The sequence below is a fragment of the Phoenix dactylifera genome, chromosome 8 (genome assembly GCF_009389715.1).
Source record: "Phoenix dactylifera cultivar Barhee BC4 chromosome 8, palm_55x_up_171113_PBpolish2nd_filt_p, whole genome shotgun sequence".
Classification (NCBI taxonomy): Eukaryota; Viridiplantae; Streptophyta; class Magnoliopsida; order Arecales; family Arecaceae; genus Phoenix; species Phoenix dactylifera.
The window spans coordinates 22,619,934-22,637,188 of NC_052399.1; the positions used below are offsets into that span (position 1 = coordinate 22,619,934).

At 37.8% G+C, this 17,255-nt stretch overlaps 1 protein-coding gene across 2 annotated transcripts; it reads left to right on the forward strand.

Moving 5' to 3' along the window:
* The first annotated feature begins 1,049 nt into the window (after positions 1 to 1,049).
* LOC103702036 (probable beta-1,3-galactosyltransferase 12) lies at positions 1,050 to 16,541 on the forward strand. 2 transcript variants are annotated; one of them, XM_039129278.1, is made up of 7 exons: positions 1,050 to 1,778; positions 10,194 to 10,346; positions 10,444 to 10,526; positions 10,604 to 10,703; positions 10,826 to 10,939; positions 14,279 to 14,421; positions 14,497 to 16,222. In XM_039129278.1, exons 1-7 carry the CDS (start codon positions 1,351 to 1,353, stop codon positions 14,517 to 14,519), a joined length of 1,044 nt encoding a protein of 347 aa, XP_038985206.1. In that variant the 5' UTR covers positions 1,050 to 1,350; the 3' UTR covers positions 14,520 to 16,222. The 2 variants fall into 2 exon arrangements, with proteins under 2 accessions (XP_038985206.1, XP_008782540.1); XM_008784318.4 differs by lacking the exon at positions 14,497 to 16,222 and adding an exon at positions 16,241 to 16,541 and having other exon boundaries at positions 1,052 to 1,778.
* Positions 16,542 to 17,255: the final 714 nt, after the last annotated feature.

The following is a 17,255-nucleotide window of genomic DNA, read 5'->3' on the forward strand; positions in this document are numbered from 1 at the left end:
CAGCACCATAAGGATGGATACCTCAAATGCAGCTCCCATCGCCTCCTTCACTGCAACCGGCTATGCTCAATCGATGAGGGTGGACATGAGGAGGTTGAGGTTCTATTTCAGAATGCGGAGCCCCGTGTGAATCCTTGCTTTGGTGTCGTCGCCCGATTAGAGGTCTTCATACCATACGATGCAATGAAGAAAAAATAAATCCTGAAGGCGTCACTGCAGAAGGGGTGATGGACAGCAGTAGCATCAGCACCATCGTGGGAGCAGCACTAGACGGTAGAGGAGAAGAAGAGAGGAAGAAAGAGAAAGTTGTTGGTGATTGTAAGGATCTTGATCTAGCAGAGGATGAGGAAGATGGTGGAGAAAGGTTGGTTCTAATTAATTAAGAAGGGAAGGTTATTCCAAAAATATTATTCTAGGAATAGCGAAGTTATTACATTATTGCGTGATGACCATATGGTAACTAACATGGAGATGGACGATCAGAAAAATAGACACAAAATGATAATCGAGATGAATTAATTAAAAATTTTAAAAAAAATTTAGGGCCAAAGTGGTCTCCTATAAAGTAGGGGCGTCTTAATGCTTTTTTTTTTTTTCTTTTTGTGTATTTGTTAACAGGATTCCATGCAAAAAACCATCAATCTTATAAAAGAAGAATACTAGATTGATCTTGAGATGAACAAAGTTAATCTTTGAGAGTACTGTTCCTTCCGTTTTATCCTGTGCTAGCCGATCATTTATAAAGTAGATCCTTGTTGCAAATTGTGATTTATTTTATTTTATAAAGTCGATCCTTACTGTATTTAAGCAAAGTCTCTACTGAATTTGGTCGTTTGGAGATTCTGCCTCTTACACTTCTATTAGATATTCAGGGAGAAAACATTGACGTATAGCGTGATAAACCTTATGTACTGCATGGTTATGTTGCTCTTAACAAAAAAAAAAAAAGGCATTTAAATATATTTTTTTATCTTTCAGATAATTTTATAAAATATATAATTATATATTTTAAAAAAATTAAGATCTGCCAGCTATGTCTGGTTCCGACGCGAAAGCCCCAGCCCTCCGCTTACAACGCCCGCGTGCGCTTGCTCGCTCACGCACGATAGTGTAAGATCGCGCGTCACCTCCTCTTCTTCCACTGACAGTCTCGCGGTCAAGTTGGCGTAAAGCTTCAGGAGGCGCCCCCTCCTCAACCACCGCGTTAAGTCTCTCTTGATTCCTGTCCAAGAAATCCAATTTGTTCCAACTTCTTACTTCCCACTCCTGCGATCCCAATCCCGAACCCTCTCCGCTTTCTCCTCCGGCTAACTTAAAAGAAGACTTTCCCCGGGGATATAAATCACGGGAATGCCGCCAGCCCCTACTCTCTTATCTTTCTCCTCCGCCAGCCGCGCCTCCCCTCCTCTCCTCTCCTCCTACTCCAAAGACGAAAAGGGCAAGAAACCCAAACCCTTCACCCCGCCGCTCTCGCCGACCCGCCGCCTCCCCCTTCTCCTCTTCTCCGCCCTCTGCCTCCTCGTTGGCGTCGGCGGGATCGCATTCGCCGCCGTCGTCCTCCGTCGCCCTCCCAGGACCGTCACCATCTTTCGCTGCGGCCGGGCCGAGGACGCTCTCAGGACCTTCCGCTCAAAGTCCCTCGCCGGTGGCAAAGATGGCGTCGTCGCGCGGCCCAAGGTGCTCGGGTTCGTTGGGGTCCAGACGGGCTTCTCCTCGTCCGATCGCCGAGCGGCACTCCGGAGTACCTGGTTCCCTCCCGATCCGGAGGGCTTGGGAAGGTATGATTCGTAACGTCTGTTCTTCTTTGATGCTTTTGTCCTTCTCTGTTGTCTTCTTTGGCGATCTTGGATCCGAAACTCTGAAGACAGGGGTTAGATGTAGATCGAGAAAGAGGCCTGTCAAGATAGTTATAATTGGATATGTTGGGTGATTTTTTGTTTCTATTTTAAGCACTAGGACAGCAGGCAAGCTGGCTGGAGAATGTGTTTGTTAATTTGTTTCTTCGAATATCTGCTTCTTTAAGATAGAAATTTCCGAACGAGTTAAAAATTTCTGCACTCTGGTATAGAATAAAGAGGTCAAAATAGATCAAGCCAAACTGATGAAGATGAAGCTTAGAGTGGTGGTGGATGCACGATGGTTTCTGCTCAGTTATACATAGTCATGACCTAGAAGTTCATCTGTTTTTGGTGCTATTCTAGGTTTCAATAGTGCCTTTTTCTTTTGTTTCTAGTTATTGATCTTGGATCTTGAAATCATAGAAGACAAGGATTAAATGTCGGTCAGAAAAGAGTCATCAAGATAGTTCTAAATTACAGTCTTGGACCATCAGTAACTACTTTCTTGTGGTCAACAATGATTTTTATGGAGACTCACATTCCAGAGTGATCTATAAGTTTCTTGCACTAGAATAGGAGGCAAAGTGAAAACATATCAATGCAAATCATTTAAGTTTGAGAGTAGCAGTGATTTCAACTAAGCCGAGGAAAATAATGACAGTGGGTTAAAATATTGTCCATTCATTATCCCTTGGTGTCAACATTACCTGGATCATCATATTAACATTATTGGATGAGTTCGACATGTCTTGAAGTCAGTCTTGGAAGCCGTCATGTAGGCAGTATATATAAGTTATTCTAAGCGCAGACAATGATGGGAAGGGGCCTGTGGGAAAAGCAGGAAATAGGATAACAAGCACTGATTTGGAAAGGATCAATTAATTAATAGTTCATATATATTACTTATTTTTACTGTTTAAGTGAGTAATTTACCTATTTAGATAGTCTATCATTTGTATTTAACATTTAGTTAGTATAGATCAAGAAAATGATATATCTATACAACATGCAAAAAAAATGAAAAATTTTAATGAGCAAATAGCCAATTAAGTAACATGTCGATATTTTATTATATGTAGTTCAATGTTAAGTAAATATTTTTTTACATGCATGTAAACCATTTGTATTCGTACAAATGCTTGATCTTTTATTCCTAGTTATCTTACTTCTTTACATGCATCAAAATGGGTTCCTAGCATTGATGTTAGTGTAACAGCCCAACGCAAGATTTAAAAACTCTAACTCAGTTCAGGTTTCGGTCTTTTAGATAGAGTTTCAGTTTTGACTATTTTGGCAAGTTTAACGGTTTCAACATTTTTGTTCCAAGTTTTGGAGTTTATATGTTATAATTTTTTTATTTTTTTCTAACTTTTATAATGTCCCATATTTTCCTTATTTCTATAGTTAACTAAAATTTTCTTTAAGCATATGTCATTCTATTTCGTTTTACTAACCCATTTAAGAAAATAATCCATCTTGGAGTATCTCGTTGGGTTTCATGTTAATAACTCATCCAAGCAAGGAAGAACCCTTTTGAGCATGTCTCATTTTATTCCATTTCAAAAAGCCATCCAAGCAAGAAAACCCATTAGAGCAGATTTGTTTTTCATTTGAATGACTTATTTAAGCAAAAAAAATCCCTATAAATAAAACCCATTTCATTTGATATTTTATTTTCATATATCATTTTATTTTGAAAGAAGAGAAACAACTAATTTGGAAAAAAAGTGGTCTAGTGCATGAGACTTCCTTCACGGTGAGGTCTAGGAGGGATGCAATCGTAGAGGTTGTTTTCATATTTTGAACCCGTGACATGCAGGTCACAATGGAGCAATCTTATCGTTGCGCTAGGGCTCACTCTCAAACGACTAATATAAATAAGAAAAGAAAAAAGAATCATATGAAGATGTGATAATGTAATGCTTTTTAATTAGTAAAGGAACATCAAGATTGTGATAACAGTGCTGCCAAAACTAATATAAACTAGATCATTAAATCCTTAGATAAATATGATATCCAATAATATTGCAAAACTTTAGAAATATTAGCAAGCATTAAAGATATATGAATGGAATAGAAGATAAAATATCAGTTTCCATTGGTTTCATACAAAAACCAGCCAAAAATTGGACCAAAACTTGCCAAGACTGCCGAATTCCATTAGTTTCGGTCAATTTCGGACTGATTCGTTTCGGTTCAAACTTCAAACCTTGCTCGATGTGTGGATAAATTTGACACAACCTGAGTGTATCATGGCCAATAAATAGGGTCGGAAATAGGCTGGCTTGGCTAAAATAACACCCCTACCCAAGCTCAACCTCAAAAAAAAATTTTGGACTTCAAGCCAGGCCTAAGCTCAAAATAGTTATGAATGGTTTGGCTGACTAGGGCTCAAGCCTAGCTGGAAGACCATATGGGCCCTGACTAAAATGATCCAGTGTGCTAGAAGCGGGGTGGAGTCGGGCATCCATGGTGAGAGAGGAGGAGAGAGAAGGAGGCCCATGGGGGAGTGGACGACAGCGGATGAGTAGGATAGCAGACAAGCAGGTTTTTTGGGATATCCGACCCATCCCAAACCCTAATAGGACCCATTTAGCAAAACTCTGTAAGGTTTGGGAAAGTTTGGGATTTAAAATTAAAATTCATTAGGATTTGGGATGGGTTTGGAATTTGATCCTTGGGTACCCGCTACTCGAACCCGATTATATATAATATATATTTTTATAAAATTTTGCAAATATATATAATAGAGGGATGAGGGGATTATGGACTTAATGTTGGTGTTATGGATTATGGTTGTTTTGAATTGAAAGTTTAATGTATTATTGATTTTTACTTGATATTAGTTTTATTCATGTCATTATGAAAAGGTCTTCCCCTTATCCCCCTCCCCCCCTCTTTTTTTTGTGTAATTCCGAGTTGGGTACCCTACTCGACCGAAATAATTTGATCCAAATAAAGATTAATGGGGGCGGGGGAGGGTTGGGTACCCAATAGATTTACCATTTTTTGATGGGATAGGTTTGGAATTTTGGGGCAAATTTTTAATCAAATTTGGAATAGGTTTGGATAGTAGGATTTTAAACAGGTTCGAATATGGGTGGGGCAAATTTTGCAGGTACCCTACCCATTGCCATTCCTACGGATGAGGTGAGAAGGATTTGGCGGTGAAGCAGTTATTGGTAGGGGGTGGACACTTTGCACAGGAAGAAGTTTGTCGGTGATAGAGAGAGAGTAGTGACCATTGGGGTAGGTTTTGGAAAACACTGGAGATATCTATTTAAGTTATTTGACTTAGACTTTGAGCTTGGGCTTCGAGTCGAGTTTCAGGCTTGGGCTGGCCTAAGGATAAGCCCAAACTTGGTGCAACATCTATTCAAGTTCTAGATATGAGGCTTAGGCTTGACCTAAATCACCCCAAGCTAGGCCCAAAGCTCGACCAGAAGTTGTCCCAACTTGAGCACATCCTAACCCTAGCAATGATGGAGTGTCGTTGATGCTAAATAGTCACAGCTTTATAGCAATCTTAGAAATGATGTACACTCTTTGCGAGGTTATGTTGATAATGGGGTTTTGGAAGCTCATATGATTGACCACTTTCAAAATTACATGTCTCATTGTGTGCTTTAGTAAGTCAAAGGCTTTGGCTTGGAAAAAACCTCCAAGTGATACTCTACACCCAATCGAGAGCAACCTTGTGGCAAACAAGGGTGAAATACTTAGCTAGAACAACTAATTAGGGATTAAAGTACATAAAAGCAAAAGTGCAATCTTTTCCACATCTTATATTAGCATGACTGTTTTGTAAACAGAGTGAGAGAGATATTTGTCAGTGTTGTTTTAATCTAGTTATGATTTTACTTTGGAATCCATAGTGATGTATATTTCTTCAAAGGCATCAAAGGTGGGCTGTCTTATCTAGCACGTTATCTCGATAATAACACCTTTGATTTGAGCATATGACAAAATCATTAGTTTGGAAGAACTTGTGTTGGCCACTTAGTTAACTATTTTATGTTGCATTTGATGTTATATGTTGCCACTAAAAGGATTCTCAAATCATGACTTTGGAAGAACTTGTGTTGGCCACTTAGTTAACTATTTTATGTTGCATTTGATGTTATATGTTGCCACTAAAAGGATTCTCAAAGGCCATAAGACGTTTGCAACAAAATGGATTTTTAGGCAGTAAAACATATATAGAACTACTAAAAGTCTAAAATCCAAGTCAAGAGTGATTTTGATAGATTGCATCCTGATTTATTGACAATCTCTATTTTTCCTGATGGCATCTTGATTTATTGACAATCTTTATTTTTTCCGTTCTTAAAATTTGCTCATTATTGACCGAAACTTGTGCATGATATGAGCTAAGCTTTCTCAGTCGGAGATGCAAGCATTAACTTGTGGCCACATTGATTATTATCATGTGAGCAAGCCGATGATTACTGCTCCAAGATTGATGGATGGAGTGCTTGTCTTAATCTCTAGTTTGTAGTCTATGTAAAGAGAACTCTTTTAGTTAGGTGGATTTGGAGTTCAGGAAATGAAAATGAATTTGTGAGGAACCAAATTAATGGAAGATAAAGCAATGATCAAAAGAAATAAATGAAGTTCTTTGGATGATCTTATTGGTGAGGGAAGAATTTGTTCGTGATGTGGGTTGAAAACTTTTGTTTGGTTATGAATCACAATTTGGATGGAATAAGAAATTAAATTCTCATTTGATTTGTTTTATGCACATGTTATATCATAAGCTCTTGCTTCCATGATTTAAAAAGTTGGTTTCAATTTTGGCTGGACAAAATTGATTTTTTGATTTCAGCTGTTTCAGTGGTTTCACCTTTGTTGTTTGCATCTTCACTTAAAAATTGAAAAAACTAAAAACTTTTAACAAAATTGAAGAACAAATAAAGAATGGTGGAAAAAAAATCAGTCAACAAGAATATACTAGACTATTTGAGAAAAAATATATTACTTTTACATTGAAACAACTGGAAAATTATCTTTTGAAAAGAGTGCACTATATCATTCACCATCTAGCATATGCAAAATGTAAATGTTTATGAAATTTGAGCTCTGGAATAGTTGAACCTATGTAAAGAAATAATAATAATAATTTTAATTTCTTTGGAATCTAATATCACAATGCTTCCTTGTTTCAAAACCTGCCAAATTCAAGTTTAGCATGGAGAAGATTATTCCGAACATTTAAAAATGTGGGAAAATGCAGATAATCTGAATTAACAGCCTATATATGTATTATAAGTTAGTTTGGACCAAAACTTCGTTTCGTATCAGTTTTGGCATAAAACAAAAGGTTTTGGTTTTGGTTTTGGTTTTGGTTTTGGAGTTTTGAGTGAAACTTCAAATGGACCTTGATTGGTACTAATATCTGTTGCCCGAGTTGGCAGCAGGTGCAGGGGCATGGATGCAAGGGAAGCAGATCTTCTGAAAACACTTAGGAAACAGGTGGACTGCAAGTTTTGGGGGATTTTTAGTGACTTTTAGATAGAAGTTCCCTGCTACTAAGCTAGCAAGGTACTAACCCATGGATGTTGTTGTGTAAATATTGATGTGGTAGGGGACGGGACAGGGAGGGTAGTACTTGACAGTAGAGATGGTGAGAAAATTAGGACTACTTTACCATGGCATGTTAAGATTCTGAGTAATTTTGATAGATTAATTGCCATTATAACTTTTTCTTCTTGAAGCAATAATTAGTCTTTTGAGATTACTTAAATATTTGCTAGCGTCGTCATAATAGTCTTAAATATTTGCTATCTTCATCATAATAGTTATAGTGAAAATCTTTAGAATACAATTGTATGAATGAAGCAAGCAATTACTATACACATTAACAAATTCCTTTCAAAAAAATTTCTCTTATCATTTACAGCTACAACTTTTTGAAATTCTCACTTCAAATTGAATAAGTCCATATGTGAATTGGCGAAAAGATAAATAAATCAAATCCATATTATATATTAACTTGCTTGTGAGTTGTGACGGATTTGGGTTGTAGAATGTTTGCATTCAAGACTATAGTGTTTGGCTTCATTTTGGACTCAATATAATGGTGCTTATTTGTATTCTTCGTTTCATTGCTTTCCATCTCATTAGGTAATATTGTGATGTTAGGATGTTGGTCATACGTCATACTACAAGATTGATATTATAAGATGCATAGCTAATACTGAATCATAGATCAACAAGGGACTATGCCAATGCATGGGCGAACTAGATAGAACCAGCAGGTTAAATACCACTTCATATTGTAATACATGTTATCACCCATATGAATTACTCAGACTTAGTTACCTACCGAATCATTCTACTAAAGGTGATTATTACAATCATGATAGACTTATAAGGTTTTTCTCTAGAATATCAAGCTGGTAGACAATTTTAAGCATAGAATTCAATCTTGCAATTCGAAAAATCAATTGATTTCACTTTGTTAGCTTGGAATCTCTAGAACTTCGGTACCATTGCTCTTGGTGAGCAAATTAAGATAAGACTTGGCCATTCTTCTTAGAAGAACCGCTCAAAAGAAAAGAAAATGCAAGTTCCGCAGATTACAAAAGTTATGACATCCTAAGACATTCAATGTGGAACTTTTTGTATGTCATATGATGATGTTAATCCAACTAAAATTTACCCTATCTCCCAAATCTTAGTATAATACTGAATATGTAGCTCCAAAACCAGTAACATATAATATCAGTTATGAGATGCTCTTATGTTGTAAATAAACATGTTCAAGGACCAGAATTCCTGCCCGGCCTTCTCAAGCTCAAAACCTTTGAACATGCCTAAGTCTGGATTTTAAGCTCGACGGCCAGGCCGAGCCTGAATATAAGCCTGCATGTTAAATGGGCCAGACTTGGATTTAGATCTGAAAGCACGGCCAAGCCCAGCATGGCTTGAATTTGTACAATACTATACATGTGACATGGAGGCTATAACCTAGCCCATAAGTGATAGGTGAACCTAGTTCTTTATTCATTAGGGAATAAAGAATGAGGTGGCTAGGGTTCCTTGGTCCACCACCTCTTTTGAACACCGAGCTGAGCTCCTCCGATGAGTCTCAACCCCACATGCTCCTCTTCTAAGTAACGAGTCAGGCTCTATCTACTCCCTTCTCCTACACTCAGCCCACAAACCCCAGCTTACCAGAGAGACCCTGCCTTGCCAAACAGACCCCGGCATGGTGGTGGTCACCTCCAGCAAGGGCAGCGTTGGCAAGACCATCACTGCCAATGTCGGCCTCTCCCTCACCCATTTTTATTTGTCCATTGTCACCGTCGATGCTGATGTTGGCCTCTGCAACCTTGACCTCCTCGGCCTCAAGAACTGCATCAACTAAACTGTTGTCGAGGTCCTCAAAAGAGGTTGTTGCCTCTACGAGGCCGTTGTCCGTGGCTGCCCTGCCCCTCCCTCAAACTACTTTGCATCTCCAAGCCTCACTTCAAGGCCCTCACTTAGGTCGCTAACATCCTCCGGTCTCACCTCTTGGGCCACCCCGCCTCATCCTCACCAACTGCCTCTCTGCCATCCATAGCAGGTTCATCGTTGCCATTGAGAACCCTCGATATCACCACCCTTTGCAATTGCAACCTGGTCATCAGCCTCCTCAAGTCAACCACATCTGGGAGATGATGATGATCCTCTAAACTGGGTTCTAACTGATTTTGTAAGAGGATGTCAGTGCTCAACATGCAGGAAATACTTGGCCTTGACATTGCTGAGGATTCTGAGGTGATTAAGAGCACAAATTGAAGTATCCTCTTGTCCTCAACAAGCTGCCTTTGGTGCCTAGGTTGGCATTTGAGCAGGCCACATTGAGGCTGGTCTAGCAGGACACAGTAACTGTGGTAATTGTGGAGGAGCCCAAGAAAGGACACAGATGCTCACAAGTTGTTCAATGAAATGCCATAGTGAGATAGTCTCCTAGAACATCCTGGTCGCTTTAATTTTTAAAAAATTGGAAAATAAAATAGGTTAAGGAAGCCCAAGACCCGGCCCGAAGCTCAAAGCTCGAGCCTAGGAAGTAGGCCCGAAGGATGGGCTGGGTCGGGCCCGATCCTGACTAATTTTAGTTATACCTTGGGCTAAGCCCAGCCCACCAATTGAACCGATCTAATTGTAAAGATTAAGAAGGATGAGGCTTCATTTTCCAAATCAAGCTGAAGGGAATCCATGTGATTATTGTTAGCAAGTGGGAAGGCCAAATATTTTGAACCTATAGCTTATTATCATCTCTAAGTAATTCTATGTATTGCTTGTTATCACTCTTACATGCTGGAATTTATACTTATTTATATCTCACTAATCATCCACCATATATTTCAGCTTGGAACGTGCTACTGGATTAGCTTTTAGATTTGTGATTGGGAGAACAAAAGATTCAAAAAAAATGGCTGATCTTCGGAAAGAGATTGACATGTACCATGACTTCATGCTTATAGATATTGAAGAAGATTACATAAAGCTGCCTCAAAAGACGTGAGAGCTGGGCCTCTGTTAGTGTTTTTTCTTCGCATCATGACCAACAATGCTTGAGCTGTAATTCCTTTCTTGTTTGCTTTTTTCCCTTTTCCAGGTTAGCTTTTTTTAAGGCAGCTTTCAACCTTTTCGATGCAGACTTTTACATCAAAGCTGATGATGATATTTATCTGAGGCCAGGTAAACTCAACTTTATTGATTCTCTTTTTTTTTGAAAATGTTCCAACAGTATAAATTATCCGCTCTTGATTTGCCAGATCGGCTTGCAACTCTTCTTGCTAAGGATCGACCCCATCGTCTCACCTACATTGGTTGCATGAAAAAGGGCCCAGTCATCACTGATCCAAAGATGAGATGGTAACTGTAATTGTGTAGTAATTTTGTTCTGGCCTTTCAGCTGCATTGGCAAATGCTTCCGAATATATTATTTTCTACTAAACAATTTATTTTTGTTTCTTTTGGTTTCATTAAAATCACAGGTATGAAAGTTCAGGCCATTTGATTGGAAGTGAATATTTTCTGCATGCATATGGTCCCATATATGCCCTGTCTGCTGAGGTGGTAGCTTCACTGGCAATTGCAAGAAATAATAGGTTAGTTATATCTTAATCTGTTTGCTTAAAATAATTTTATGAATTGAAATTAGAATGTTACTTTTGTTCTTCTGATTCATGTCTCTGTGTAATGGATTCAAATAATATAAATACCTAACTAGCAAGAAATAACATGCTATAGTTGAAAATATAATTATGTTATTTTTGGTCTGTATTTTATTTTCTTTTATCTCCTTCAGCCACACTCGAGGTAAGTACTGAATATAATAGATATACTGGTTCATCAAAATTTTCGTTTGTTTGTGAGGTTTATAGCTCTACAATGATGGCATACTTGCCTTTGGATCATCAGTATAATTTCTATTGAGACTAGAGACATAAAGTTTTGAGAGTTTCTGCTAAAATAATTTTCTGGAAGCTGTAGGTGAATGCCTATTCTGAGGTAATAAGGCAGCTTGTTAGGGGTATGATATACTTAGGTTTATACCTTCGGGGTTTGCCAGCTTTATTAAAAAGAAACACAGAAACATGGTGCATCTTCGTGCTATATCATCCCTATTCTTTGTGCTAGAGACACAACTTCTCAAATACATGCAAAGCGGGATAAGAATTTTTTTTCTTACTTCATATACATTATGCATTCAGCTACACCTCTTCAAACAAACTATTAGAAGTGGATATCCATGATGTATCAATTTGTAACTAAATTAGATAGTGATCGCTGACTGATGTGTTTCATTAGCTTGGAGATGAGAAAACATATGGCTTCATCTAGCTGTTAAGTATTATTGCGACTAAGTTGCATTAAAGCTATATTTTGCAACTGAATTATATTAAAAGTATAAATGAAATTTACTTGCATGAAGTTGTAGCTGGAATAGTACCATATCCACGTGTGAATTGGAATAAAAATTAGCTGTCCTATAAGATGGAGAGGAAGTAAGAGTGCCCAAGAAAGTTTCACTAAAGATATCATATACGATAAGCTGAGTTGATGGTGCCATTCTTTATGCATTTTTTTGTTTCCTAAATTTAAACAGGTTAGGGAAGTTAGGGATATGGATGGATCTGCAAGTGGCATGCAAATTAGAAAACTTGGTAGTGTTAAAGACCTTTCTTAAACATGGTGGAGCTTCTCCATCGCTATGTAGTATTGCTTTCCCCAAGAGGACCTATGGAAAGGCTTGTAAGTAAATTAGGTTCAAGTTGCGTCAAGGATGACATGAAGCACATCCAGAATTTGAATTCTTGGGCCTCCTGACCCAACCCAGCAATCCAAAATGGCAAATTCAACCTTGCCAAGAACTGGATATTTGTCTAGATAACCTAATTAGATTGATCCAACAATCTTAAATAGCAATGGGTTGCCAAAGGCTATATCCTCAAAAAACTACAAGAAAACTCCACAAAGCAAAGCATAGAGACTTAGCGCAAGGCTCAGTGATGCTTTTGTTTAGTCCCACGACACCTAGAGAGACAAGTGACTAGCGGAAAAAATAAAAGAGGATAGAGGTTGAGAGGAATGGGAGAATAAAAAAATACATAAAGAATGGGATTTAGGTGGGAGTTTGTACAATCCATTGGAAAGGGGAAGGCCATTGGGGGGATCAAATTAATGAAAGGGAAAGTTAAGGAAGCGAACAGGTGGGGAGGCTCTCTTTTATCTTTTATTGGTATGACCAGGCTTTGTCTTTAGTTGGTTTTATATGTGCTAAGTAAATGGCCACATGTTAATGGTACCTTTAAATTAAGAAAAGAATTGTATGAAGGAAACAAAATTTCATGGAAAGCAATTAAAAAAAGGAGGGGGGGAGGAGGATTTCTAGATCATGGAGTGGAGGGCATGGTCCTAATCAAAAGATCGCAATCCCTAGGCATCTTCAGGTTAGACCCTTTGACTTCCTAGCGGATAGACTTGCCAAACTAGTTTGAAGGCGGATTCTACTTGGTGATGTATACTGGAAGCTTCCTTGAATTTGTTGGCCCTTGAAAACTCCTCTTTATTGCTCATATTCAAGGCTTGGATATTAGAGATCCATTTGTCATGTTACTTCCATATTCTTATCAACAAACCAATCCTCAAAACAAATTTTGAAGAACTGATAGAAAGTTTCTTAGAGATTGAAGGGGGAGATAGTCAAAATTGGGAGATAGACTTGCCAACTAGTTTTATAAGTGTTTCATTCTCCCTTCTCCCATTACTAAGTGAAGAGGTTATTTTCTAAGAGTTAGAAGTTTATTTAACTCTCCTCTAAGGGCAAAATAGTCATTAAACCCAAACCTGTTAGTAAAGTAACATACTTAGGGAATAAACAAGGAATATTCAGTTCAAGACAGGTTTCATTAACGTGTGGGACTTATATGCAAAGGGTTATAGATTGTGGGATTAATATGCAAATACAAAAGATTCTGGAGACTAATATGCAAGAAAAACCCTTTTTTGCAAACTCAATAGAAAACAAAAGTACAAAACAGAAAACTAAAAACTACATAATTAATTTTAGAAGTATTAAACTGAAAATACCTCAAAGCATACAAGGAAATAAAATAAATAGAAATAATAAATGAATTCTCTTGTGATAACAAAGAAGTGTCCTTCAAGGATTTATATGCAAGGTTGATGAGCCCTAAATTTGGGGCCTCAGAGAGAGAGAGAGAGAGGCTTGGGGGGTATGCCGTAGGATTGATCATTACTTTGGAGAATTTAGGTTTGGCCAAGTAAAGGCATAGGCTTTACAATCTTTGCTAGAACTTCCATGATTTTGAGGGCCAAATCTAAACCAATGAAAAGGATTTCACAAATTTTTGAGGCCATTTTTGGAAAAAAATTTGGAATCAAACCGAAAATTGCAACAATTTAAAGCTATTCTTATAATATGGTAAAAATAATAGTCAAAGTTTTATAAATTATATGGAGCCTGTTTTGGACGCAAATATCTAGATTATGTAGGAGCCACCTATCCTTGGTTCGCAAGCAAGAAAACCTCTATAAATAGAGGACTACTTTGTGGTTTCACTTCATCCATCTTCTGAAGTCCAATTAAATTTGAGCAAACCACCTTATAGATTTTCTTAGCTTTTTTCCTTCTACTTATCTCTCTCATGGTTGTATCTCTGTATCTCTAGTGCATTACATAACATGCTTTGTTTAATGCCCATCAATCTCTGCTCTTTATGTTAGCTTAATATGTTTTTTCATTTTCACCATGTTTGGGTAGTTATGGGACATAGTAGGAGAAGAGAGGTTTTCTTTTAATCATGTTTGGGACGGGCAAGATGATTCCTTTGTTTCTGAAGTTAACAGATTTGATATTTATGTAAGAAACTTTATACCTCCTAATGTTGTTATTGATTTTTTTGATGCATTTCAATTTACAGTTTGAGAATGTTCAGCAATGAGGATGTCACTGTTGGTTCATGGATGCTTGCTATGAATGTCAATCATGAAGATAATCGAGCAATATGTGATCCTAAATGCACATCCACCTCTATTGCTGTCTGGGACATCCCAAGATGTTCAGGTATGTTTTTTTTTTTTTTTGAAAAAAGAAATCATGTATAATGTTCTGGTTTGAATAAACCTTATTAAAACGCAGCTGTTGATACAAGTTCTGGATAACCGGCCAGATCTGACCAAATATTAGTGGCTATGATGTCAGACATGTCAGCTTCTGATAGAAACCAGATCGGCTTTCTTCACAAATTTATACACAATCGTGGCCCTTTCGGTTTTAGTTGAAGAGCATATAATTTATATTTTTTAAGTTATCCACAAGTTTGAATGCAGGAATATTTGGGCATAAATATCTCGGTTCCTTGAATGTTTCAATTCATAATGAAATCTGATATAGTGATTGTCTGAAACAAGTATTTAGTATTGTTGTCATGGAGGGTGGGGTTGCACATTGCCAATCTGTGCCAAAACCAATAAGCAGATGAATATATGAAATATCAACCTGTGCCTAGTAGCTGATTCCAACCCAATGATGGGTGCTGTTACTTGCCCACCATGGTGCATGCTGGTCACAACAGACCAGCATGAGCCAGAATTTGAAACTGCGGTCGTAAATGTTTTCTTTCTTAAAGTAGCTGCATTAAATGACCCTTGTAATTTTAGAAAATAAAATAGTTAGAATTGATCGCAACATAGTAATTGTATCATGGCAAGTTTTGCAGTAATGCGTTTACATATAATTCTTTCAATCCCCATTTTCGTATGGACATGTACTGCTAATATAAATTTGTAATTTCTTTTTATTCCTCGTAAGACTTCATCAAACTTGATGTAATGGTTTTTCATGGGAACATCACCAATTGATTTACTTTATCAATTGGCTGGTGCTTTGGGCAGAGTTCACATTTCACTGGAAATGGAGTTACTTGATTCTGGGTGCTAGTTTCATAACCATAGTTGGATGCTAGTGAACAAGTATATGATATGACAATTTGAAGATGATTCTTATCTGGAGCAAATTTTCGACCCTAAGTTCAGAAATTGCCCGTTTTAACCTGCCCTCAGACTAGGTTTGCATTTACCATAGTTGATGGGCCAGAAGTGGGTACTTTGTTTGTTGATGCAAGGCAAGTCCAGTTGGATTTTTCTTCTGAATAGCTTCCATGCTTTATTTAGTAGGGGAGTGGACCGGGATTATTTTCTTGTCTGGAGAAAATTTTCTACCCTAAGTTCAGAAATTGCTCATTTTAACCTGCCGTCAGACTAGGTTTGCATTTACCATAGTTGATGGGCCAGAAGTGGGAACGCTATTGTTGATGCAAGGCAAGTCCAGTTGGATTTTGCTTCTGAATAATGCTTTATTTAGCAGGGGAGTGGACCGGGATGATTGTATGCAATTAGTTCAAAACCTGGAGAAGACTTACTGGAATAGAAAGGGTATATAGATCATCTCTCTATCATTGCTCTTCTATTCATTTGGTTGGACATGGCATAAGGAGGCACTTGTCATCTGATTACAATGTAACTTTTGCATGCATGCCCTCAATAGCATATGCTTGAAGCATGCATGTATTGAAAATACTAGGGATTTGTTAGATTTTGCTTCTCCTAGTATCATTCCTGCACCACACTCCATTATTTACAATTTAATCAAATTCTTGTATTAGGCACATTTTGTCATTAGATTCTCGTTTCTTATTGATCAAATTGTGAAAAAGGATCTCATAGACCCAATAGTTGGACCATTTATTATAATAAACTAGTTGGTTTAACACTCAGCATGATGGCATCAGATGACAACCAGCTAGTATTTTCTCATATGGTTTTGTAATGCTCAACTACAGAATTTCTTTGGAATGAATGGCCAAATTTGTCATATTTCTCAGGTTTGTGCAACCCTGTAGAGAGGATGAAAGAACTTCACAATATCAGCATGTGCTCAAAGAGTCCAACACTGCCATCAGAAGAAGAAAAGTAGTTTCCATCAAAAAAACAAAGAAGACAAGCAGTCTGTTATCTAGTTTTAATCGTTAATTGAATGGACTGTTAGTTTGTATAGAAACGCCAAATGTTCATTTTTCTCAGAAGCTAAGTTATGATATCCTCATTTTATTTTTTTTATCCACTTGTTATTGTTCATGACATGTAATCAATATATATAATCATCGCCATTATATTATCATCTCATGTAACGTCTTGTTATTGTATCATCATCTCATGTAGTTTCTTCTTGTCATCCGGTGTCGTGTTTCCATAAAATATTCTAAATTCCTGGTAACAGATATCTGGTGCATAACCCGGCCTCCGCTGTGGTGCGGGGTGGGATGAAGGTGGTTCTCGAGATGTTTAGAACACAGGGTTATAGGGTGATTCCACTACCATCGTCGACCCGCCATCGTTGCCTCTTGCGGAATTCTTGGCCTGCTGCTCGTGGCTTCAGCACAAGTCATATATTTGAGAGGCTAATCAGACACCTGGCTTCCTAGCGGAATTTATATATTTGGTTAACGGATTGCTTTATGGACTTTAGACAACGCTTCTGTTTTTCCGAGTTGTTAGTAAAATCAGCAAAGTTCTAACAGCAAAGACTATAGCTTTTAAAAGAACAAGAGAATACCAGGAATGAAAGCCATTTTCAACATCAATCTACATACAGTGGTTTCTCGTCGGAAGAGCTCAATCAACAAGGATAACAAACAGGTCATCAACATGCACTCTCTCTTTCATATGGCTCCTCGTGTTACCTTTCAGTTCTCTCGCGTTTCCAATCTTCATGCAGGCTCTACCGTCTAGCTGCTGGCAGTGAAAGAAAATGCTATTTAGATCACAAATTCCCCGGTGTTAAAAAATGAATGTGTAACATCTGCTGTGACACCAAAGGCGAGTAATATGGAGCTGCTT